The sequence below is a fragment of the Odocoileus virginianus genome, chromosome 8 (genome assembly GCF_023699985.2).
Source record: "Odocoileus virginianus isolate 20LAN1187 ecotype Illinois chromosome 8, Ovbor_1.2, whole genome shotgun sequence".
Lineage (NCBI taxonomy): Eukaryota > Metazoa > Chordata > Mammalia > Artiodactyla > Cervidae > Odocoileus > Odocoileus virginianus.
The window spans coordinates 77,476,549-77,501,940 of record NC_069681.1 but is presented as its reverse complement, the minus strand read 5'-3'; the positions used below and the strand labels follow the sequence as shown (position 1 = coordinate 77,501,940).

General features: G+C 39.4%; 2 protein-coding genes across 23 annotated transcripts in view; one reads left to right on the top strand and one right to left on the bottom strand.

Moving 5' to 3' along the window:
• The window catches only part of BRCA2 (BRCA2 DNA repair associated), a 51,932-nt gene extending 42,112 nt beyond the window's left edge, over nucleotides 1–9,820 (bottom strand). For 2 of the 3 annotated variants that reach the window (XM_020875300.2, XM_020875302.2), the window contains exons 1-10: nucleotides 9,729–9,802; nucleotides 9,163–9,243; nucleotides 8,938–9,039; nucleotides 6,594–6,839; nucleotides 3,124–3,232; nucleotides 2,454–2,500; nucleotides 2,313–2,353; nucleotides 2,012–2,123; nucleotides 672–721; nucleotides 287–395 (exon numbers count right to left, since the gene is read on the bottom strand). In XM_020875300.2, coding sequence (XP_020730959.2) covers nucleotides 287–395; nucleotides 672–721; nucleotides 2,012–2,123; nucleotides 2,313–2,353; nucleotides 2,454–2,500; nucleotides 3,124–3,232; nucleotides 6,594–6,839; nucleotides 8,938–9,004 — 781 coding nt within the window. In that variant the 5' untranslated portion in view covers nucleotides 9,005–9,039; nucleotides 9,163–9,243; nucleotides 9,729–9,802. Of the gene's footprint in view, nucleotides 1–286; nucleotides 396–671; nucleotides 722–2,011; nucleotides 2,124–2,312; nucleotides 2,354–2,453; nucleotides 2,501–3,123; nucleotides 3,233–6,593; nucleotides 6,840–8,937; nucleotides 9,040–9,162; nucleotides 9,244–9,728 lie in introns of all 3 variants that reach the window. The other variant, XM_020875301.2, reaches the window with a different exon arrangement.
• Nucleotides 9,821–10,458: 638 nt separating this feature from the next.
• The window catches only part of ZAR1L (zygote arrest 1 like), an 87,060-nt gene continuing 72,126 nt past the window's right edge, over nucleotides 10,459–25,392 (top strand). For 15 of the 20 annotated variants that reach the window (XR_011489139.1, XR_011489137.1, XR_011489138.1 and 12 more), the window contains exons 1-3: nucleotides 10,459–12,770; nucleotides 13,746–13,838; nucleotides 15,557–15,631. Coding sequence is in view for 7 of the 20 variants with exons in the window: in XM_070471769.1 (XP_070327870.1) it covers nucleotides 12,138–12,770; nucleotides 13,746–13,838; nucleotides 15,557–15,631 (801 nt within the window). In the remaining 13 variants the exon portion in view is untranslated. Of the gene's footprint in view, nucleotides 12,771–13,745; nucleotides 13,839–15,556; nucleotides 15,632–19,468; nucleotides 19,787–25,392 lie in introns of those variants that run through there. The other 5 variants (XM_020875309.2, XM_070471773.1, XM_070471771.1 and 2 more) reach the window with 5 other exon arrangements.

Here is a 25,392-nt window from a genome sequence, read left to right as displayed (position 1 = left end):
CATACTTACTAATTAGAGATAAGGTCTTAACATTTTGTTAATTCTAAGCTTTATTGTGCATCTCTAAGTTCTGAGTTATGGGTTTTGTTTTGGGGTCACAATAGCATCTTTGAATAGTATTGTCCTAGCATGATGTTTAAACATTTTCATCTAAATGAAGTTAGTTTCTATTCTCAATACCTTCAGTAATAAAGAAAGGAGAAGTAACATTTTTTCTCTTAAAGATAAGCAATTATTTCAATGATATCAATTAAGAATAGTCATTCAATTAAACAGAAGGGCTTACCATGACTTTCAGCTTCTGTTTGATTTTTGTTGTCACTGTCTGGCCCAGAATGGATAAACTTATTATTTTTCAGACTTTCATCATGGTTAGAAAAATATCTTTTCAAAATCTGCAAAAGTTATATTTTAAAATCACTAGTATAGAAATTCTCACTATGCACATAGTATCTTCAACTTATTCTTAAACAGAGAGACAGTAGAGTTTCATTGGAAGTCAAAGAAAATCACACACAGAAACAAGTTTAGAGACTTTCCCAAAGGCTTATAAAATCATAAATTAAAGAATTAAATTAAATCATAAATTAAAGAATGAAAAATGCTAGATAAATTTCTCAAGGCATTCAAAGCAACTGCAACAGTTTAATCACTGTGTCACATTTACTCACAGCAGTAGTATCACTAGGAAACACAGCTGCAGATGCTTCCTCATCTCGGACTGTAAAAAAAAAATAGTTCAATTTACCTATACTGTATTATACATCATACACTAAAATTAACCTAAAACTTCTGTATTTTTCAGTTAGACCTCAAAAGAAACATGCATTGTTGGGTTAAATAACACATTTAAAGCAAAATGAATTAATCCAAGTACAGTAATTAGAGAAGTCAATCAACACAGTGGATAAGTTATATTCACATTTCCTTAGTACCACTAATAAGCTGGTAAGAAACTATAGTTTGATGATTCTAACTTGAAGATAATACTGTCCACAAAGGCTTGGAGAATCAGATTAAGTTGTGAGATCATGATTTAAAAGCTAAAGCTTGAAAACAGAAAAAGAGACTCAGATGTATAGAACAGACTTGTGGACTCTGTGGGAGAAGGCGAGGGTGGGATGTTTCAAGAGAACAGCATCGAAACATGTATATTATCTAGGGTGAAACAGATCACCAGCCCAGGTTGGATGCATGAGACAAGTGCTCGGGCCTGGTGCACTGGGAAGACCCAGAGGGATCGGGTGGAGAGGGAGGTGGGAGGGGGGACCGGGATGGGGAGTACATGTAAATCCATGGCTAATTCATTTCAATGTATGACAAAAACCACTGCAATGTTGTAAAGTAATTAGCCTCCAACTAATAAAAATAAATGGGGAAAAAAAAAAAAGCTAAAGCTTGTAGATTTTAGTATTTATTTAGATAATACAGTTGAAAGGTATATCATGTTAACTACTTCTTACTTTTCAACATGCTTTAAACCTGTATTATTTTATCTAAGCAAGAAAAGAAGACAGTTAAATGTCCAACTAAAGAAGAATCAAAATGTAATGTATTTCTGATAAGGTAAAAAAAATCCTGGTTTGTGTATAAATTAATTTGATGCCTCTAAAATACTATTTGCTTCCCTGGTGGCTCGGATGGCAAAGAATCCGCCTGCAAGGCAGGAGACCTGGGTTCGATTTCTGGGTTGGGAACATGGCAAACCACCCCCGTATTCTTTCCTGGAGAATCCCCATGGATGGAGGAGCCTGGTGGACTACAGTCCATGGCGTTGCAAAGAGTTGGAAACGACCGAGTGACTAAGTGTGGCAAAATACTCTGATTCACTTGAGATTTATCTCAACCAACACTACATAGAGTAAAATTATTCTGAGATAGTAACATTCCTAATGAAGACAGATTCTCTAATCTGGTTACTAATTATCTTTTCATATAATTATTTAACAGAAGCATTACAGATGACAATTTATCAACACTGTCTTACATAATATACATTCACAGGTATTACCTATGAGCACAGTAGAACTAAGTGTTGGTGGTGTGGCCAAAGAACTTGACCAAGACATATCAGGATCCACCTCAGCTCCTAAACTTTCAGAAATACGTTTCGGTGTCTGACCCTGGAAATAAGGAAAATCGTTTACTTCATAGAAGTGAACAGATGCTTGAGAATTTTTCTACTATTTTTTTTCATTTATCACTTACCAAATGCCTATGTGAGTTAGTAGGTACATAACTGCAAAATTATGACACCGTTGTCAAATTCTCAATTACTACATAGTACTACACAGTAAAAATAAACTATTTACCTTCATGAGCTTTGGTGTATGAAATAAACTTCCACATACCACTGGGGATAAAACAAGAGACAAAATTACTAAGTTTTATATTTATTAGAATTAAGAGTATATGAAAAATAAAAGGTCTTGTTTTTTTGTTTTTAATCATACCCGACTTTTCTCTTTGTGGTGTTACATGTGTACATTGCAGAACAGGACTAAAAGGAAACAAAACAAATCCCTCAATTATTCAAAAGAGAATGAAAATAGCAAAAAGAAACAAAATACTAATCTTATTTTAAAAAAGGACTCCCAGTCATATCAATTAGAATTATACTAGTTTGTAATATTCTTAGATTACTTTTAAAAAAAGGAAATATCTCATGAAGAATTAAGTAACCACTAAGTTATGTTTAAAAATCCCCACTGAAAGTAGTATATAAAGTAGTCACAAATTTTAGGTGCTAGCAATCGTGTATTTTGTATTTAAGAATTATATAAAGTGAATCTATGACAGCATCAAACTCTCTGCACAGATTCAGAGTATACAAATTATTTTAAACTGGATATTTCAAAGGCATTGCTTTTCATCATTTATTTTTGTTACATAAAAATTCCACAGATACACAGAAAAACAGTGAATTAAATGTTAGAGTATATGTTTCTAATGTAAAAATTATTGTATTCAAGGATTCAATCTAAAAGGAAATTATTTTAAAATAGAAGATCCTCTACCAGGCTCTAAGGCAAAATATTACAATGATGATTAGATGCATCTCTATGAAAAAATTCACATATAGGAAAATGTTTCCTTTATTTTAATACAATTGTTTCATCATACCTTTCACTAAGAGAGGAATTTGGAGGTGGGCTGATAACATCATTTGCTTGATTGATTTTAGCCTTCACCTTGCAACAACTTTTATGTTTACTGTTGGCAATATCCTTTCCTGAAACATACAATAATGCAGTGAGGATGTATATGTTCTGGATTGTGGATTTTTATTCTGTAGAAGTAGTTAAAAACAAGTCTCATCTATACTGGAAGGAGAATATATGGGGAATTCAGTCTGAAGAGAATTCCTTTCCAAAAAGTGATGTCTCAAAGAATGTCCGACTCCATTCAACATTTATGTATATAAATGCATAAAACACTTGGAATACAGTTCAAGATCAGTGGTTTCCAGGGGCTTAGGGGCAAGGAAGGATGAATAGGTGGAACACAGGGGCTTTTCAGGGCAGGGAAACTATTCTGTATATACTGTAATGGTGAGTATATGACATTACACATTTGCCAAAGTCCAAAGAACTATACAAAAAATGAACCTTAATGTAAACACAGGACTTTAGTTAACTAAAGGTATCAATACTAGCTCAGCAATAAAAAGAAAACACAAAAGATAGAAACTGTAAGAAATAAAAAGAAAAAAAAAGAACCAGGTAAAACAAAGTTTACATCCTAATATTTTCCAAATAACTTGAGAATCTCATAAATAAGCAAAATGATGGTTAAAATAAATTTATGTGATTTTATGCAAGAGGAAAGACTTACGAGAAGAAGAAATAGCAAACTTCCTCATGGAATTTAATGGATAATTTAAAAAAAATATTTTAGATATTAGAAGTGAACTAAGTAATGAGAAAATAGCTTAAGTCTTACATTTCAATATTGAATTTAAAGTAAACTTAAATGCAAAAGGTCTTAAGAGACTAGTCAACAGAATTAATGCATTATAAGCTTAAAAAAGTTAATGCTTCTGCTGTGAGTCCACAGCAGGCGTATTAATTCATTCCTATCCTTCCCTGGTTATAGAAAGACCAACACCAGCAGATTATAATTAGAAAATAAACCACCAATTCTAGGTATGTCTTTCAAGGTTCAGTTGATTCAGTATATGTCATTTTACAGAGCTTTTCCTGACCACACTAAGACAGATGGCTGTTTCCTTTGCTATGCCCACAACACAGTGCTTTGTACATTCTCCTATTATAAAATACACCAACCAGCATATTTATATAATTTCTCCCATACAGGACTGAGGTCCAGAGGTCAAAGGCCATCTTATTCATGTTTGTATCCTTAATGCCAAGCAAGCTACTAGGCACAAAGTAAGCAGAGGATGTTTACTGAATGGATAATTCCCTTTCTCAAATGGATGATTTCCACATTTCATTTGTTTCACATTCCCTAAGGCTCTATCTAGCCCTCATGATCAATTTTCTCACCAGATACAATGACTTTTTCACTTTTCAAACAGAGCTGATTCCTACAGCTTTCTCTCCCACCTGTATTCTTCCTTTGGCTTCAGACTTACATTCCCCAAAAGTTCTCAGGACATTGCCACTTTCACATCCCAATACTACCTAAAACTGCAGTCCAAACCTACGTTTTTTTCAATTCTTTCAAGCCTCTTTCCTCTCAAACCGGCTTTTCCCCTAGAGCTTATTATTTCTACAAATGTCACCACTATGTTCTCAGTCATGCCCTGCACCTGTGATTTGATCCTTTCTTGTGAATTCTCTGTATTGAGGTTACTGCAGGGTCCCCTATTTCTACCTTCCATATCCACTTTCATGACCACTATTCTAACTCAGGCACTTGCCTGCCATCACCTGGAACATTATATATATGTGTGCTAATTGATCTCCCTGCCTGCAGTCTTGTCTTCTATGAGTTGCCAATTAGTTTAAAATGTACCATCATAACCTCTATTTCCAGAGATTTTAATTTAACAGATTCAGAGAAGTGCTTGGAATTGTCCTTTTCAATCAGCACTTCAGGAGAGTCTAATGGTCCAGGTATCACATTTTGAAAAGCACATCTCCAAAGACAGCTGCCAAATCTTTAGGCTTTCTAAATAAGATATTCATTTATTCTACAAATACTTACTGAACACCTAACTATGTATGCCACTAGATATGCAATAACGTGTAAGAAAATCTTTGCCCATTACCTACACCCCCTTTCATGTGTGCACTTCCTAATACCATGAGTTTCCTCTTTCAGAGTACTTATCATAGGACAATTGCTTATGTAACATTCCTTCACTAGAAGCTAAGTAAGTGAAACAGAGAATACTTCCTAGGAGCGGAGAGATGAGTCAAGATCTGAAAGATGAGTGTCAGTTAGCTAGGCAAAAGCTTAAAAAGTATTAGGCAGTGGTAACAATATGTAAAGAGCCACAGAGCATAGTAGTTCCAAAAAAACAAAATTCAGTATCACTGAACAGTGAACTGAGAGTGTGTAAGAAGGAAATTATGGCAAGATGAGGCAAGCATTAATGAGAGAACAAATTATAAAGGACCCTGTAGATCATATTAAAGAGTCTGGATTTTATCATGAGGGCAAAAGAAGGTAATCATAGGATTGAAGCAGGAAGTAGCATGATTAAATTTACATTTGCTTTCTCTATTCAATAACTTATCAAATAAATTTAATTTCTTTAGCCCAGCATTCAATGTCTGCCACCGATCTGCTTTTTTTTTTAAAGCCTCAAGTTGTTTACTAGTCCTTTTCAAACACACAACACTCCAGTCTGAATTACTTGATATTAACTTCACAAACTACATATTCTTCCTCATGTTTTTCCTATGCCTAGAACATGCCCACTCTACTCCATCTTCAAATTTCTGAATCTCACTTATTCTTCAAGGTTTAATTGAGTTGAATTATTCCCTTAACTGCCCCCAATACGATTTATGCTTTCTTTCTTAATTCTCATTATACTTTTTTTACTTTTCTTCTGACATGTACTACACTCAATCTTAAACTGTACATAATCTGTATACTGTTAGCTCCTCTTACTAGAGAGTAATACTCCAAAGAAAGAGTTTGTTACTTAAATCAAGCAAGTGATAAATATATAATCCTCATATGATAAGTTGCAAACACCTGGCATACAGGCCAGAGAAAGTGCTACCAAATCAAAAGACATTATAGCTATTGTTAAAAAAAAAACACACACCTCTGTCCTCTGTGACAGCCTGCAAAAATACAGTTTAGTTCAACATTAAAACAAGCCCTAGGTTTTTCTGTATAGGAAAGATATAATTTAGCAAGTCTCAGGGGGCAGGATATATTAATCAAAGGAAGGATAAAAAGGAACATTTATCAAGGACTTACATTATTTTATTTAATCTAAACCTAGGTAGTATTTTAATCATTTCCATTTTTCAGGTGAGGAAAGTGTGGCCAGAGAGATTGGTCTGACCAACCTGATATAGTTAACAACAGAGTTGGGATTTTTAGCACAGGTTTGTCTGAATTACTGGGGTCATATTTTCCCTAGTCAACTACATCACATAACTTACCTGAATCCAATCTGAAGTTATGTAATTCTTTTAAAGGAGATTGGTACAATGGCAGAGTTAGACTTTGCTCTTTGAATATCACAGGAGTTGAAGCCAACTGATGATAAGGTTTCCTTTGTGGTGTTTTAAATGGGTTTGTTTCATAACTGCTGATTTTATATTCTGATTCTTCTGAAGGTTCAGAATTGCAGGATGGAGCTTCTGAAGAAAGTTCTTCAAACCAATTAAGGCTTATAGGTCCTAAATCTGTAAGGAAAATAAAAATCATGACACAATAAAACCCATGAGCCAGTGAAGATTATGATACAGAAAAGGATGCTTGAGATTTTGACTGTGAATTACATTTAAGGCATACTAATTAACACATTATTAACTGGAGGATTTTTGCAGAATCTAACACCAGTGATTTGTTATACAAGTAAATACTGAAGCTTCCCTGGTCAGTAACCTTTGTGTAACAAAGATGTATTAATACTTATTTGGTCAATAATGATTTCAACAAGTTCACTAGTCTGTTCTTTTACGAATCTGTAGTAAGGTATAAGAGAAATTCTTTACAATACAAGATTACTAGCTATATTAGCTCTTCTGAAGTTTTCTTTTATATTCTCGATTCAAAAATAAAAATCATCCACAATAAGAATGCAACCCACAGATACAACACTACATAAATGGCTGTGACAAATCTATAGGTACACAAGACATACAGACTCACAAATCAAGTGGAATAGATTCCCTGTTAGAGAGGAGAACAAAATTTCTCTTGTGTTCTATACTTTAAGTGGTGGTTCTCAGAATGTGGCCTGTGGACCACTTGGGGGTAGGTTCCCCAAGACCCTTTCAAGGGGTCCATAAGGTCAAAGCTGTTTTCATATTAGACATCATTTGCCTTTTTTCCAATGTTGACATTTACAGCAGTGGTGGGTAAAACAGGTGACAGCTTAGCCTGATCATGATCATGACAGTGGCCACAAATTGTACTAGGAGTTACTGTATTTTTCATCACCATAAACTTGTTACAAAAAATCAAAAAAGCAAGTTTAACTTAAAGTGTCGTTAGTGACAAAATGGAAAGCACACATAAAGCATTTCTGCATACTGAAGTACAATAGTTACTCGGAAAAAGCACTCATGTGATGAGCTGTCATTTGAACTAGCACTTTTCATGGAAAGCACTAGCATTTTTGCTAGAAAGAATGACTAAGTTATTCTGAGTTGGGTATTTGGGGGACTTTTTCTTGAAAATGAATGAAGTGAGCCTGTTACTGCAGGGAAAACAACAGTTTGCTGCCAAAGATAAAATGTGAGTTTTCAAATGAGAATTAGAACTTTGTTCTCTGTGAGCTTGACATCTTCCCAACCTGAAAAGACTTTTCTGATGAGATTAGTGAAGTAACCAATGTGATTTTTTAATAACGTCTAATGGAATGTGTCAATATTTGGAATATTTGTGTAATTCAGAACATCAATATTTTTCAAATAATCAAACCATGGATGATGTCACAACATGGGTAAAACATTTATTCAGGAGCAAGAAAGACTAATTGAATTTAATGTAAAAAGAGTACAAAAAATTCATTACATGGTTTCAGATTCCACATTGCAACTTTTAAGAAACTCCCACTTAAGTATGGTATAATACCAAAGAAAACTACCCACAATAAAGTGAAAACAGTTAAAAATACTCCTTTTTCTAACTACACTTTCTGTGTAATGTATGGTTTTCTTCATGTACTTCTATCAAAACAACATATTGTAAAGAATGCAGAAATGAGCATGAGAATCCAGCTATCTTCTATTGAGTCAGACAGTAAAGAGAACTGCAAAATTTTAAAATAATGTCACTCCTCACATTTTTCTTGGAAAAGTTATTTTTCATAAACATATTATTCATGTTAATATGCAATGAGTTTATTTTTGCTATTAACTTAATATTTTTAAAAGTTCTTAGTTTTAATTTCTAATATGGTAACCTACATAAACAAAAACTCTTAGTCCTCAATCATTTGAGGAGTGTAAGGAGAACTGAGACCAAAGTTGGACAACTTCTGCTATTATGTTACTAATGCTTCTGATTTGCTAGAAAGTCTCCGCTTTAGAAACAGTTCTACTCATCAAGGGGCCAGTTTCCTCTTTATCCACCACAGGTTCTACACCGATCATTTGGTTAACTGTAAATGATTACTTTTCTGATTTATGACTTCATAAAGCACAGTTTATGGTGTAAACAAAAACGTGAAGCACTGGATTCTTTTCAACAAGCATGCATAATTACACATTTTTTCTGAAAACATTTTTCTTTATGTAAACGATCAATTCATATTAAAAAAAAAAAAGTCAATACCTGCTTTGTTGCATCGCGTCTTAAAAATGTCAAAAAAAGTTGGCCTCTCTTTGCATCCAGTCGGCATTTTTATCTATACTATTACTCCAAAGTTTGGTGAGTCTGCAAAAGAGAACACCAAAATACACTTCACATGGGTGCAGTCCTAGCTAAGTATTCTGAGGTAAAACCGGAAGCGGTAAACCTGCCTGAAGCTACATTGTTTAAGACAAGAATCGAACTCACCGCGGGGAAGTAAGTATTCTGTATTTGTGCTGTCCAATAGAGCAGCCATTAGCCTCATGACTCATCTCAACTGTGGAAAGTCTGCTCAAGAACAGAATATTTAACTATTACTTAATCTTCATTAACTAGTCACGTGTGGCCAGTGGCTGCGCAGTTAGCAGAAGGCTATTACATAAACACCAGGTGACAACTCCCAATCAGTAAATTTTCGTTAACACAGCAACTACCTGGGGACTAAGCGATGAGGCAGATACAACGTGCCACAGGCTATGAAACATTTTTCAAAACAGCAATATTCCGGTAAAGTAACTTCATCGTGATTCCAATGAAGGAAATTTCACCCTGGGACATGAGGGACGAGCGGCGCCCGAAGCTGGGCCACGGAGTCCCCGGGAAGGGGCGGGGCTGGAGCCTCCTGCCGAGGAGCGGGTCCCTTCTCCCTGTCGGTGCGGGGCGGACAGGGACCAGCGAGGGCAGGAGGCTCGGCTCCCACCCGAGCACCGGAGGCGCTCCCCGCCGCCTGAGACCGCGGAAGGCTGCCCATCTCCACCCCTGCCAACACTAACCGCCTTCAGAGGTGAAGCTGGTTTTTTTTTTTTTTTTTTGGCCAGAGGAGGCTGACAAAACGCGCCGGCACTCAGATAAGAAATCGGATCCCTCAGGGTCCTTCGCGGAGACCCACCGCCCCAGACGGCAAACTTCAACAGCCCCACGTCCGCCCACCGGGTTTCAGATTCTCGCGCCAAAAGCCCGCTCTCAGGATATGTCACGCGATGACGCCATGACGCAGCACGCAGTGTATACGCCCACCGGAAGTCAGACTCTGGTCGCGCCGTCAGTGCTGCCGCTTGTGGCGAGGGCTAAACGTTGCGTCAGTCCGGAGTCGCTAAAGAAAGAGCCGGGATGCTCGTTCTCTTCTTCCGAGCCTTCAGAGTACCAAGCCGCGCTGTTTGGAGGGACCACGCCCCATGTATACGCCCTGCCTCCCCCCTCCTCCGCTCCGTCTCTCGTTTGGATGGCCGCCCCCACCCCCGACGCGGCCTGCGGTCTGTGAAAAGTCTTTGTTCTCTACTAAGAGGGCGTTGCCTAAAGTGGGCAGACGTTAGAAAACCCCACAGTGGTCAGTCTGTGTGGATGACTTCTTGCCCAACGGAGAGCTCTCTATAGAGTAGAAGGGGCTGAGATTTGAAGCCGCAGGACATTGGTTATAGACTGCGTGTTGCTGTTGGGCAGCAGAATTTCAAAAACCTCTGAGACTCCCGGCTTGAAAAGTTGTTAAGCCTATCTCAAGTCTCTTGTAGTTTTAGATGATACTTCCTTCTGCAGGCTTCCGTAGTATCCTTGACGTATCCTTGACGCTCCTAGGGTGCTAAGCACCTGTTTTGTACCTGACATGCTCTGAAACTGCCCTGGGAGACAGCAGTCTCATTCACAGAGTATGGGCTATGGCTAGCATAAGGCTTAATTCAGGTTTATTGTAGGACCTAGAAAGCTTTCAACTGGATTCTGAAGGTGATAGTGGCCTTGCCAAAGGCTCCTGACCAATGAACAGTGAAAGCAAATTTGAATTCGAAAAAGGGTGCCGTTTACTTGGTACTTGAGGTGTCATTTTAGTTTGACCATAATCCTTGGCTGTAGACACCTTTTCAATACACGTAGACACAAAAGCTTATGATCATCTAGGTCAAAATAGCACAGATACCCAGACCTGTGATCTTAAGCCAATAACAGCTACCTCTTAATGAGCATTTGTGAGTTATTCTTTATGCTCTGTAAGTAATATCACATTTAACCTTATGGTAGTCTTACAAATTTTTTGGAGTTGTCAGATGGGGAAACTGAATCATCTAGTTGCTTTATAAGTAATATCACATTTAACCTTATGATAATCTTATAAATTTTTTAATATTGTCAGATGGGGAAACTGAATCATCCAGTTGAGTAAGTTGTCTAGTAAACAAGGCCCAGGTGGACAGAGGAGTCTGGCAGGCTACTGTCCATGGGGTCGCGAAGAGTGGGACACTACTGAAGCGATTTAGCGTGCAGCACGGCAAGTTTCATTTCAAGTCTTTTACTTAAGATACTTAACTATCCTGTGATTAAGTCTGCATTTAACCTCTAAGAACAGTTTACTTCTTTTCTGCTTTTGGGGAGAATTCTCACTAAAGTGGACTAATGAGAACGGTTGACATGTTATACAACCCTCTGAAATGTAATTTTTCACTAAATACACTGCCCCCCCACCACTATGCTCCTTGCTGCTGCAGAACCAGGTTTTTTACATTTATGCATTCTGCTATAATACTGTCTTCTTTATGCTCACTATAATAGTGCAGCAGCTCAAATTTTGCTGCTTGTATTCAATCTTCTTTATTTTAAAAACACAATCTCTGAAATTGTTAAGTCACTATAGGAATAAATTGGAGCTTCCCGGGTAGCTCAAATGGTAAAGAACCTGCCTGCAATGCAGGAGACCTGGGTTCGATCCATGGGTCGGGAAGAAGAGCATGGCAACTCACTCCAGTATTCTTGCCTGGAGAATCCCATGAACAGAGGGGCCTGGTGGGTTGCAGTTCATAAGATCACCAAGAGTCAGATGACTGAATCGACTAAGCATGCATAGGAATAAATTAGAATTGCTAATTAAAGCATGTGTGTGAATAAGAAGTTAAATGAAAAACAGCTTTGAAAAAAAAAAGATTCAAGAGCAGTGAATTGAAGAGAGAGAGAGAGAGAGAGATCCCAATTACGGATCAAGTGGCAATTAGTCCTCTCTAGGTAGGGATATCGCCTTCCCTCCTCCAATTTGGGTAATAGGCAGCAGCACTCCTCAGAATCTGAAATAAATGGAGAAGCTCCGGAAGAACGTGAACCAACGTGACCTGGAGAAAAAGGGGGTGGATGAAGGTAGAAGACAAAACAAGGACTGAAACTGCCTCGGGATATTGTGCTGCGCCTGGGCGCCAGGTGGTCGGATGGAGCGCATCTTCTGTGTTCCCTACAGCTTGTACCCGGGCTATGGGAACATGCTGCGTTTGGGCCAGTCTGGACCCTCTGAGCACAGACAACCTAACTGGAGGCAAACCAACGTTCCCCCCACTTTCCTGGCCAGGCCCAGGCTGCTGATGCCCTCCAATGCCTCCGACTACTGCGTGGACCCTTACAAGAGAGCCCAGCTCATGGCCGTTTTCTCCCATATGAACCCCGGCCTGAGCCTGCGGCTGCGCAAGGCCAACACCAAGGATGTGGGCGTGCAGGTGAGCCCCCGGGTGGGCAAGTCCGTGCAGTGCTCGCTGGGGCCTCGCACCCTCGACAGTCTCTCCTCCTGGGCCAGCGCAGGCCACAGGGCACCCGCGTCCGCCTGGGGCGTCTCTTCACCAGTGCCCGGCCACTGGTGCCAGGTGCTACTGCGGAAGGCGCCCTCGGGCCCTCCGGAGGCTGGCCAGCCGCTCCAGCCACTACCACCACCAAGGTCAGAAGAGGATCCCCTCGAGGAGCTCCAGCTGCGTGAGGAGCTGGCGGAGGAAGACTCCTCGAGTCCTCGGGAGAGGAAGAGCAAGGCGGCCCTGGTAGACTCCAGCCAGCCGCCTGGGAGGCCTAACTTCCAGGTGAGCTTTCTCTCCCCTCGCCTTAGCCTTCTTTTTCCCCCCCGCCATTTCTGGCGCCATGAGAGCAGAATCTTGCACTTCCTCCCTTTATTTGATAAAGGAGAGAGGAAGTTCTGAAAACATGTATTTTACATGTCCTGTGTGGATTTTTAAAATTTATTGATTGGACTGCTTTGGGTCTGACTGGCGGCACGCGGGATCGTTCCTTGCTGCGCGCCTGCTTTTCTCTAGTTGCGACTCGTGCTCCAGAGCCCCTGGCTTAGTAGTTTAGAATGTGGGATTCTTAGTTTCCCACTAGGGGCTCAACCCGCCTCCCAGTGTTGGAAAGCAAATTCTTAACCACTGGACCACTAGGGAAGTCCCTGTATTTTTGCTTTGTTTCTTTAGCTTTTTGGTACAATGAGGAGCCAAACTTTAAGCCTGTGAAACCTCTAAAGTTTGGGAACCATAGCTGTTGCAAATGAGGCAAAAGAGGGGTTTGGGGCTTGTGAAGTATGTGATCAGATCTTCATTTTGTGCAGCTGGTGCTCATGTCCTTGGGGAAAACAGATTGGAAAAGCCTGAGAGAAGCTAGAAGAGTCCCAGAGTCGTCAGTCCTTGACAGCTGAGTTCATCTACTGACCTTGAGAATAGCTATGAGTGAGGTTAAGGAGGCTTCCTGTTTTTTACTTATACAAAACCACAAGGATAGCAGGATCTGGCTTTTTATCCTTCTCCCCCTTCACCCCTCAGGGCTTCCCTTGTGACTCACTTGGTAAAGAATCTGCCCGCAATGCGGGAGACCTGGGTTCGATCCCTGGGTTGGGAAAGAGCCCCTGGAAAAGGGAAAGGCTACCCACTCCAGTATTCTGGCCTGGAGAATTCCATGGACTGTATACAGCCCATGGGGTTGCAAAGAGTTGGACATGACTGAGTGACTTCTCACTCACTTTTGACCCCTCAAGATAGTAAAGGACTTTTCCTCCGTATTTGCAGTTTTTAGAACCCAAATATGGCTATTTTCACTGTAAAGATTGTAAGACCAGATGGGAGAGTGCTTATGTGTGGTGCATTTCTGGAACTAATAAGGTAAGTGAAAGTGAGTGGGATATGGGAGAAGAATGGGGCGGGCATGGATGTTAAATGGAGGAAGACTGTGTGTCCTAATGGGACGTGACTATAATGCAGCCTTAGTGCCAAGGACATAGTGGGTGCTAAGCAAAGGTTTGGACTGAACGAAATTGGGCTGTCCACAAGAGCTTGAGTTCCTGAACCACATCCTGGTGTTACATTTGGTTTGGTAGTTACGTTGGACAAAATGTTACCTTATTTAGATGAACTCTTGACCTTGTATACATTGGGATTTGTTATAATTTTTTTTAATTGGGATATATTAATAACTGCCTTACAGTGTTGTTAGCTTCTGCTGTACAACCAAGTTAATCAGATATATGTATACATATATCCTCTCCCTCCTGGACTTCCCTCCTATCTCACCCCCAATCTGGCCCATCTAGGTCACTACAGAGCACTGAACTGAGTTCCTTGTGAGATACAACCTGTATAATCATTTTTCAGTTGGTGTATTGTAACATATTTGGGCTTTAGCTCTAGAAAATTTCCATTGTCTGTCCACAAGGTGGGGCAGTGAGAGAAATAATTTATTGTGAAGGTTAACCTTGAGAGACTGACTCACTTAGGCTCCATGCCTTAATTTGAATTAGTTGTCAACATATTAAGTTTGGGAAAGATTTCACATTCTGCATTTTTAGGTTTTCCTGAACTGTCAAACTCTGGTCTTTAGACACCCTCACTTCTGTGTGAGGAGCAGTAGACTGGGACTGAGTAGCTTCTGTCTCCCTTCACTCTGCACTTGCCCTTCATTTTGCAACAGCCTCCACCTAGTCTCTCTGATTAACCTCTACAAGCATTTGAGTTTGAGGCCCCTATGCTGTTGCATTTTAGAGAACCACTTTTCTGACTTAAGGAGAATAGAGGAAGAAAGCAAGGAGGTATGCTAAGATGTGAATGAAAAGTTTTTTTTTTTCTCTTTTGCACTAGCCATTTACTAGATCCTGGAGGTGAAAGATATTTTAACTTAACTAAAATTACTTTCCTTTTCTTGCTAGAATAAAAACAGTGGGTTTAATTCAAACACTCATGATTTTAGAACACAAAGAACAAGACAGAGAACTCATCCTGAAGAAATTGATTCTGATAGGAATGATGCAGACAAGATGAGATTGGTGATCTATGCCGTTGGCACTGGTGACATGGAAGTGGTATAAAAATAATACAGAAGGGGGACGATTAACTCTGTCAGAGGGAAGGCATCTTGTCAAAGTATGATTTTAAGGGTTTATAAATTGAAGTGAGAATGCACAAAGCCTAGAAACATGTGCATTGGTGTATAACTATAAGTAATTTGAATTTCAAATGGAGAAATACTGAAAAAATTAGAAACGGACAAATAAATCCGGACAAAAGGAGAAGGTCAAATGTTGTGTCTGTGCAATGAATAAAATTATAATAGCTGCTTCTTACTGAAGAATTTTACTGTAGTACTTTATGTACGTTACTGGGTAGTTGTCAAAACTATAAAAAAAGGAAGTGGCATTGTCTCAATTTTACAGGTAAAGAAAATGAGATTCAAAAAATAAGAAAAAGTGACTGATAGCACCACAAGAGCTTAAGACCTCAGCATAGAGATTGGGCAAAAGCAAGCTGCAGGGTGAAGTAATGGATTACTTAAGAACTGGGAGCCTAGGGTACACATAAACCTCTGTAAAAGGCAAATTTCTCTTTAGGTTTATTTCAAACAACTCTGTTGCAAATGCCAAAAGAGTTTTAACCCTTATCGAGTGGAAGCAATCCAGTGCCAGGTAAGCAAACTGAGTATTTCCATTATGTCCATAATGTTTTCATTATTAAGCATGAAGATTCTGTGGCAAAATGTTAGGATTTGCTAGATGTAGATATTTGTGTAGGAGTGTTCAGTTTGCTATTTGTTTGAATTTTTGTAATATTTTAGAAAATAAAGCATAAATTCTAGTCTTTTTGCGGGGAAGGAGGAGATTTAAGTTGCCTTATGTGGTTTGTTTACGTATGTGGTATGTGTGTTTTTCCTCGAACACCTTGTGAATAGTTCGCATGTAACTTAATAGGTAACCTTTCCTAAGCTCTTGGTAGTGGTGGTCATATCTGACTCTTTGCAACCCCATGGAGTGTAGCCCACCAGGCTCCTTTGTCCATGGAGTTTCCCAGGCAAGAATACTGGAGTGGGTTGCCATTTTCTCCTGCATGTTAAGCTCTGTGCCAAACTTGGAGCCAAGTGCTTCTCATATCTCCTGTAACCTAACCTTTGAAGTAGGTGTTATTCCCATGATACAGAACAAAAACCTAACATTCGGTAAGAAAATAAGTTGCCCAAAGTTAGACAGATACTAAGTATTAGAGTTGTAATCAGATTCCATGGTGTCTCCAAAGTCTAGGGTGTCACAGAATTCAATGAGCTCTTAAACAGCTTGCAGGAGATGGCTCTTTAAGCTTTTCAGAAAAGTGTGACATCGTTGATTTTCATAATCAAGAATTTTTACCTAAATCTTTCACTTAGAAATATTTTTATACTACTTAGAAGTAATTAAAAAAATTAGTCTAATATTTTTAAACTATTATCTTTAGTTTTTCTAGTCTGACATTCTCAGTTTATTATAATTACTTTGCATTTAAATATATCTTCTTACTACTATACTCCTTTTACTTACTGTGTTCACTTGAGTTGTTTTTCTTTTTTAAATCACTCTCCCTTATCTTGGCAGTTATTCATTCTTTAGTGTTCTTCAAGGTTCATCTTACAGCATGCTTAAGCAATTTATGTAGATGTTGATCTTATCATTCCTTGACAATGCAGTGACCTTAGAACTTGCTAATCCCTTATCTCTTCATCCTAACTTCTTTGCTGTTATTGTTGTATATTATTTTTAAACTTCAAAAGACATTATTTTTGTAGTCTAATTAGTTTTAACTGCATATTTACTCTTTCTGCTGCTTTTAGATCCTTTTTGTATCTGGGACCACTTTCTTTTGACCTGAATACCTCATTTTAATATTTCCTGTAATGCACGTCTGAAGGTGACACATTTTGCTTTGTCTGGATAGCTTTTTTAAAGGTTATTTTTGTTGAGTGTAAAGTTTTTAGGTTGGTGCATTGGAGAAGAAAATGGCAACCGACTCCAGTGTTCTTGCTTGGAGAATCCCAGGGACGGGGAGCCTGGTGGGCTGCTGTCCATGGGGTCACACAGAGTCGGACACGACTGAAGCGACTTAGCAGCAGCAGCAGTAGTAGTTCTTTCTCCCCCTTAAGGATCTGACCTTCATTGTTTCTGTCAAGTGGCTGCTGGTCTCACTGCAGCTCCTTTGAAGTAATATCTCATTTTTTTTCACCTTAAGTCTGTTAGCTTTTAAGATATTTCTCTCTGCTTTGATTTTTAGAAGTTTTATAATTCTATGCCTAGTTGTGGTTTCTTTGTATTTACCTACTTACAATTTCACAAGTCTGTAACTTGGAGACTTCTATCATGTTTGGAAAATTATCAGTCATTGTCATTTAAAATATTACTTCCATCTCCATTCTCTTTTCTTCTAATTACTTATATTAGAACTGTCACCATATCCCTTAAATCTTTTATGCTCTTTTCTGTGTTTCCTATGCTTTTATCTCTCCTTCTTGCAGTTTGGGTATCATCTACTAAACCATCTTTCATTTCTCTTGTTTTGCCTTCTGCTTTTTCCAGTACAACTACCTATTTAGTTATAGATTCCCCTTACTGCATTTTTCAGTACCAGAATTTTTATGTCTTTATAAGTGTCCGTTTCTCTGCTGGAAATACCAGCCTAATTTCTTTGAGCATATTAAGCATCATTTTCTTAAAATCTGTACCAGAAAACCCCATTAACTTAATCTTCTGTGATTCTGTTGCTATCCTCTTCACATTCCTTGGTTTTCAACGAATTGTTGTTCTGTCTCCTTAGATACTTGGTTACTTTTGAGTGCTATATATTGTATGTGAAAAATTATAGTGATAATTTGAGGCCAGAATAGTATCTTCACAGAAGACTTGTTTGCTTATGTTAGGCAGATGAAGATACTAGCAATTTCTGATTACTGTTTGCCAGTTATAATTGAGCTGTTTTGAAGTTAGGCTTCAGCATCTGTGAAGGCTGATGAATTTTTGTTTCATTCTTACTTTAGGGTGTAGCCTTTTAGGGTCCCAGCACAAAACCTGAATTCTTACCAGTGCTCTCCCATTTTGACATATTTAAGATACCTCAGCCTCATCAGCTTGTGAAGCTCATTTTCAGCTTCCTGTTGTCTTAAAAATTTGCCTGTTACAGAATTGCCTTTGAAGAGAAAATAGTCCCAAATATCAGGCTCATCTCTCTTTCTGGGTTTCCTTCTCTGGGATACTTTGGTAATTCTCCGGTGCCTTCAAGTAGTTCTTGTTTTTAGTTAGTATCTTTGCTCAGCTTGTCTAGGTATCCTAAGCAGAAGACTTAGTCAGAACTACCTAACCTACCATTACCAAAACCAGAAACCTACCTTTAGAGTAAGTCCTGATTTTTTAAATTACAATTTTTTTCATTGAGCTTTTTTATTCCTTATAAAGGTGATGTGAGTACTAAATGGACTTATATAAACTGCTTAGAGCAGTACATAAGAGTAGACACTATGTGAGTATGTTACTGTTAGGATTTTCTTAAGGATGCATACTCATCAGCCGGAGGGTGGAAGGTATAAGTGTAATATATCCAACATTTGATAAACACACTCATTTGGAAAATAAAAATGCCTGTTTTCACAATATAAAAGGTAAAGCTTGACTTACTCTTTTTGGCTATGGACATATACAGAAAATAGAGCAGTGATCATACATTTTCAAAGATTTAACAGGATTGGGAAGGTGGACCAGGGCAGTATACCAGTCTCCTTGGTGTGTGATTTTTTTTTTTTTAATATCAAAAGATAGAATGGGATAATGGTTAAAAACACTTCAAATTTCAGCAAAGATTAGCCATGTCTGAAAGGAAAACATTTGGCTTCCTCTAGAACAGGGGTCCCCAACATTCAGGACCTCATGCCTGATGATATGAGGTGAAGCCAATGTAATAATAATAGAAATAAAGTGTACAATAAATGTAATGCGTTTGAATCATCCCCAACCCACCCCCCATCCCCAGGCCATGAAAAAATTGTCTAAGAAGCTGGTCCCTGGTACCAAAAAGGTTGGGCTGCTGCCTAGAACACCCCTCCCTCCTGTCTCAACCAAAAATACTCCAGATATTCTGAAATGGTAAAATACTACCAGTTGAGAATCACTGCAGTTCAGGTAGTCAGATCACTTAATACTCCCACATGGCTACAAATGTGAAAACCTACATAATGAGAAGACTCTACACAACTTTTAACTTTTACAACTTCTCTCTTATATCTTCCGGTTTGGCTCAGCAATCTTCTCTTAAAGGTCATCTTTGGCCATTCATCTGGGGAAAAAAATGCATGACACTTTATGGGCAGTGAGTGGTTTTGTAAAACTTAGTCTTGGACTTCTCGTGGGATTCAAAGGATAAAGATAGGCGGGATGGGTGGTAGGGAGGAATATTTTCATTTGAAGAACTAAATTTGATCATTTAGTGTCCAAACTGTTGCTTCTTTTCTAAAGACCTGTTTAAAGTCTCGTTGTTCCTGCCCTCAAAAGAAAAGACACATCAATCTAAGGAGGCCCCATCGGCAGGAACTGTGTGGCCGCTGCAAAGACAAGAGATTCTCCTGTGGCAGCATTTGCAGCTTTAAATACATCATGTGACAGGCAGTGTGCTTTGTTCAGGACTCCTGAACTCTTCCTGTGATTTCCTGTATAGTTCCTTTCTTTCAACTTGACCCTCACCTGGTATTGGAAGATGGATTATGCTTTTGTACTTTTTGTAGTTTGTGTGACAATTGTTGATGTGAATAGAATTAAATAAATGCATGTAAAATAGACTGTGAAGGCACATTAATTGGTGAAAGTCACTCAGTCATGTCTGACTCTTTGCAACCCCACGAACTGTACAGTCCATGGAATTCTCGAGGCCAGAATACTGGAGTGAGTAGCCTTTCCCGTCTCCAGGGGATCTTCCCAACCGAGGGATCGAACCCAGGTCTCCTGCATTGCGGGCAGATTCTTTACCAGCTGAGCCACAAGGGAAGCCCAAGCATACTGAAGTGAGTAGCCTACCCCTTCTCCAGAGGATAGTCCTAACCCAGGAATCAAACTGGGGTCTGCTGCATTGCAGGCGGATTCTTTACCAACTGAGCTATCAGAGAAGCCCCATTAATTGGTGATTCTCGGGTAAAAACATCAATAAAGATTGGGAAATGGTAGACTCTGTCACTAATACAAATGGAACAATGAAAGGGAACAATAGTCATTTGACAAACTTTTGTAAACTGGGTGTTATAAGTGTCAGGAATATAGAGACAATCAAGGGGGTCCTTGCCTTCAAGTATATGTAATCATTATATCAAATGCTTAAATAGCACTTAGTATATGCTAGGCATTGTTGTACTCATCACAGCAGTTGTATTGCACTCATTTTTAATAGATGAAGGAGCCACAGGAAGGTCATAAAGTCAGAATTTGAACCTAGGTAGACCAGTACATTCTCTACAGCTTTAGCTACTAGTGATATGTTTATGTTTTCACATTTAGATGTGTTAAGTGCAGCAAAGAAAATGGAGTTATAATAGTGACTCCTTTAGAAAGGGTGGTTGAAAAGAGGTGACATGAGAACTGAGATCTGCAGGATGAGGGAGAGCTGGGAGAGATGATTTTGGTTCCATAGAAACAACGAGAGTAAAAGCCCTGGAGGTGGGGCAGGAACAAGAGTCTCTGAGGCTAGTATCAGAAAAAGGCTGGAGAAGGCAGGGCTCAGGTCAAGCATATGGCAGCTCATGAAAGTATTTAAAGGCGGCACTAACATCAGATTCTTACTGTAAAAATCATACTGCTATGAGAGAAGATCGATAGATCAGAAGGAGGAAGACCAGTTAGGAGGTTAACGAATACATGAGCAAGATGATGGCTTGGAAATGAGTGGGTGACCATGGAGATGGAGAGAAATACATCAATTCTAGATAATGTTTGAAAGTGGAATGCACAGGATTAGAAGTGGGAGATGGTGAAATGATGACTTTTATATGTCTTGGTTGAATGGAACTGAGAGGTATGACAGGAACATATTCTGGAGTCAAATTCAGTTCAGTTCAGTCGCTCAGTAGTGTACAACTCTTTGCGACCCCATGAGTCACAGCACACGCCAGGCCTCCCTGTCCATCACCAACTCCCGGAATTTACTCAAACTCATGTCCATCGAGTCGGTGATGCCATCCAGCCATCTGATCCAATGTTGTCCCCTTCTCCTCCTGCCCCCAATCCCTTCCAGCATCAGGGTCTTTTCCAGTGAGTCAACTCTTCGCATGAGGTGGCCAAAGTATTGGAGTTTCAGCTTCAGCATCAGTCCGTCCAATGAACACCCAGGGCTGATCTCCTTTAGGATGGACTGGTTGGATCTCCTTGCAGTCCAAGGGACTCTCAAGAGTCTTCTCCAACACCATAGTTCAAAAGCATCAAGTTTTTGGTGCTCAGCTTTCTTCACAGTCCAACTCTCACATCCAAACATGACCACTGGAAAAACCATAGCCTTGACCAGACAGACCTTTGTTGGCAAAGTAATGTCTCTGCTTTTTAATATGCTACCTAGGTTGGTCATAACATTTCTTCCAAGGAGTAAGCGTCTTTTAATTTCATGGCTGCAGTCACTATCTGCAGTGATTTTGGATCCCAAAAAAATGAAGTCTGACACTGTTTCCACTGTCTCCCCATCTATTTCCCATGAGGTGATGGGACCAGATGCCATGATCTTAGTTTTCTGAATGTTAAGCTTCAAGCCAACTTTTTCACTCTCCTCTTTCACTTTCAAGAGGCTTTTCAGTTCCTCTTCACTCTCTGCCGTAAGGGTGGTGTCATCTGCATATCTGAGGTTATTGATATTTCTCCCAGCAATCTTGATTACAGCTTGTGCTTCTTCCAGCCCAGCATTTCTCATGATGTACTCTGCATATAAGTTAAATAAGCAGGGTGACAATATACAGCCTTGACATACTCCTTTTCCTATTTGGAATCAGTCTGTTGTTCCATGTCCTGCTCTAACTGTTGCTTCCTGACCTGCATACAGGTTTCTCAAGAGGCAGGTCAGGTGATCTGGTATGCCTATCTCTTTCAGAATTTTCCACAGTTTATTGTGATCCATACAGTTGAAGGCTTTGGCATAGTCAATAAAGCAAAAATAGATGTTTTTCTGGAACTCTCTTGCTTTTTCGATGATCCAGCAAATAATGGCAATTTGATCTCTGGTTCCTCTGCCTTTTCTAAAACCAGCTTGAACATCTGGAAGTTCACGGTTCACGTATTGCTGAAGCCTGGCTTGGAGAATTTTGAGCATTACTTTACTAGCGTGTGAGATGAGTGCAATTGTGCGGTAGTTTGAGCATTCTTTGGGATTGCCTTTCTTAGGGATTGGAATGAAAATGGACCTTTTCCAGTCCTGTGGCCACTGCTGAGTTTTCCAAATTTGCTGGCATATTTTGCACTTTCACAGCATCATCTTTCAGGATTTGAAATAGCTCAAGTGGAATTCCATCTCATCCACTAGCTTTGTTTGTAGTGATGCTTTCTAAGGCCCACTTGACTTCACATTCCAGGATGTTTGGCTCTAGGTGAGTGATCACACCATTGTGATTATCTGGGTTGTGAAGATCTTTTTTGTACAGTTCTCCTGTGTATTCTTGCCACCTCTTCTTAATATCTTCTGCTTCTGTTAGGTCCATATCATTTCTGTCCTTTATCAAACCCATCTTTGCCTGAAATGTCCCCTTGATATCTCTAATTTTCTTGAAGAGATCTCTAGTCTTTCCCATTCTGTTGATTTTCCTCTATTTCTTTGCATTGATCACTGAGGAAGGCTTTCTTATCTCTCCTGGCTATTCTTTGGAACTCTGCATTCAAATGGGAATATCTTTCCTTTTCTCCTTTGCTTTTCGCTTCTCTCCTTTTCACAGCTATTTGTAAGGCCTCCTCAGACAGCCATTTTGCCTTTTTGCATTTCTTTTCCATGGGGATGGTCTTGATCCCTGTCTCCTGTACAATGTCACGAACCTCCGTCCATAGTTCATCAGGCTCTCTGTCTATCAGATCTAGTCCCTTAAATCTATTTCTCACTTCCACTGTATAGTCATAAGGGATTTGATTTAGGTCATACCTGAATGGTCTAGTGGAGTCAGATTACTTTGCTTCAAATCACTGGTGTGATACTTAGGAGATGTATAGTTGTGGGTAAGTTACTTTCTCTCTCTGAATTACTTCTCTGTAAAATGGGCACAATAATAGTAACTGTCTCTTGTGGATGGTGATGGGAGGATTAAAGCAGCTGATATGTGTTAAGCACTTAGGTTATTACCTGTAAAAGGTACTCAGTAAACTTAGCTGTCCTTTTTTTGGTGGGACTGTGTAGTGAGAAGGAAAAAGGCTTTTGTTTTTAATAGTAACTTTGAAATATTCGAGACTCCATCCAAATGGAGTTGTCATGTAGGCTGTTGCTTATATGCATCTGGAATTTAGGAGAGGAGGTTGGAGCCAGGGAGAGATTTGTAGATTAAAAAATATATAGTACTTAAAGCTGTAGGCCTGGATAGAGGGTACACACAGACACCTGGGGCACACCAATACTTGGAACAATGATTCTAAAACTTTAATGTACCATGAGTTACCTAGTGATCTTGTTTTTTTGTTTTGTTTAATAAAATCAGTCATTTAATTTGATTTCAACCATTATTAAAAATTGTTTATGCTGTGATCCCTACCGTAAGTTGACTTGTTTTTAGCTTAACTTATCTTTTCCCTCCTCTGTGTTAGATTTTTAAAAATCATTATACTTATTGGCTATACTAGGTCTTCACTGCTTTGAGGGCTTTTCTATATTGTGGTGAGTGGGGGCTACTCTGTAGTTGTGGTGCATGGACTTCTCGTTGTGGTGGCGTCTCTTGTTGCAGAGCACAGGCTCTAGGGTGCACGGGCCTTCAGTGACTGCTGCACTTGGGCTCAGTAATTGTGGCTACCGGGCTCTAGAGCACAGCCTCAGTAGTTGTGGCACACAGGTTTAGTTGCTTACTTCAGGGCACGTGGGATCTTCCCGGATCAGGGATCGAACCATGTCTCCTTCACTGGTAGCTGAAGTCTTTCCTACCAAGCCACGAGGGAAGCCCCGTTCTGTATTAGATTTTAATTTAGAACTTTTATGGTCATTATTATGGCTCTGCCAGGACCACTGACCTATGATGTGTTTTTCCCAAAGACTCTAATTTTCAGCTTGGATCCAAATTGCCTTTTTAAATTTATATTTATTGTTTATTTTTTGTAATTTTATATTATATTGGAGTATAGTCAGTTTACAGTATTGTATTCATTTCAGAGATACAGCACAGTGATTCAGTTATACTTGTACATGTTTCTATTCTGTTTTAGATTCTTTTCCCTTTTAGGATATTACAGAATATTGAGTAGAGTTTCATGTGCCATACTACAGGTCCTTGTTGATTATCTATTTTATGTATAGTAGTGTGTATATTTTAATCCTGTCAGTCTCACTTCAGTTGTTCAGTCATGTCTGACTCTTTGCAGCCCCCATGGACTGCAGCACGCTAGGTTTCCCTGTCCATCCTCAAACTGTCTGAGGTTGCTCAAATTCATGTCCATTGTGTTGGTGATGCCATCTAACCATCTCATCCTCTGTCATCACCTTCTCCTCCTGCCTTCAATCTTTCCCAGCATCAGGGTCTTTTCCATTGAGTCAGTTCTCCTCATCAGGTGGCCAAAGTGTTAGAGCTTTAGCTTCAGCATCAGTCCTTCCAGTGAATAATTAGGATTGATTTCCTTTAGGATGAACTGGTTGGATCTCCTTGTAGTGCAAGGGACTCTCAAGAGTCTTCTCCAACACCACCGTTCAAAAGCATCAATTCTTTAGTGCTCAGCTTTCTTTATAATCCAACTCTAACATCCCTACGTGACTACTGGAAAAATCATAGCTTTGACTGTATAGATCTTTGTCGGCAAAGTGATGTCTCTGCTTTGTAATATGCTGTCTAGTTTGTCATAGCTTTTATTCCAGGAGCCAGCATCTTTTAATATTGCGGCCACACTCACCATCTGCAGTGATTTGGCTGCTGCTGCTGCTAAGTCACTTCAGTGGTGTCCGACTCTGTGCGACCCCATAGACAGCAGCCCACCAGTCTCCCCCGTCCCTGGGATTCTTCAGGCAAGAACACTGGAGTGGGTTGCCATTTCCTTCTCCAGTGCATGAAAGTGAAAAGTGAAAGTGAAGTCACTCAGTTGTGTCCAACTCTTAGTTACCCCATGGACTGCAGCCTACCAGGCTCCTCCATCCACGGGATTTTCCAGGCAAGAGTACTGGAGTGGGGTGCCATTGCCTTCTCTGCAATGATTATGGAACCCAAGAAAATAAAGTCTGTCACTGTTTCCATTGTTTCCCC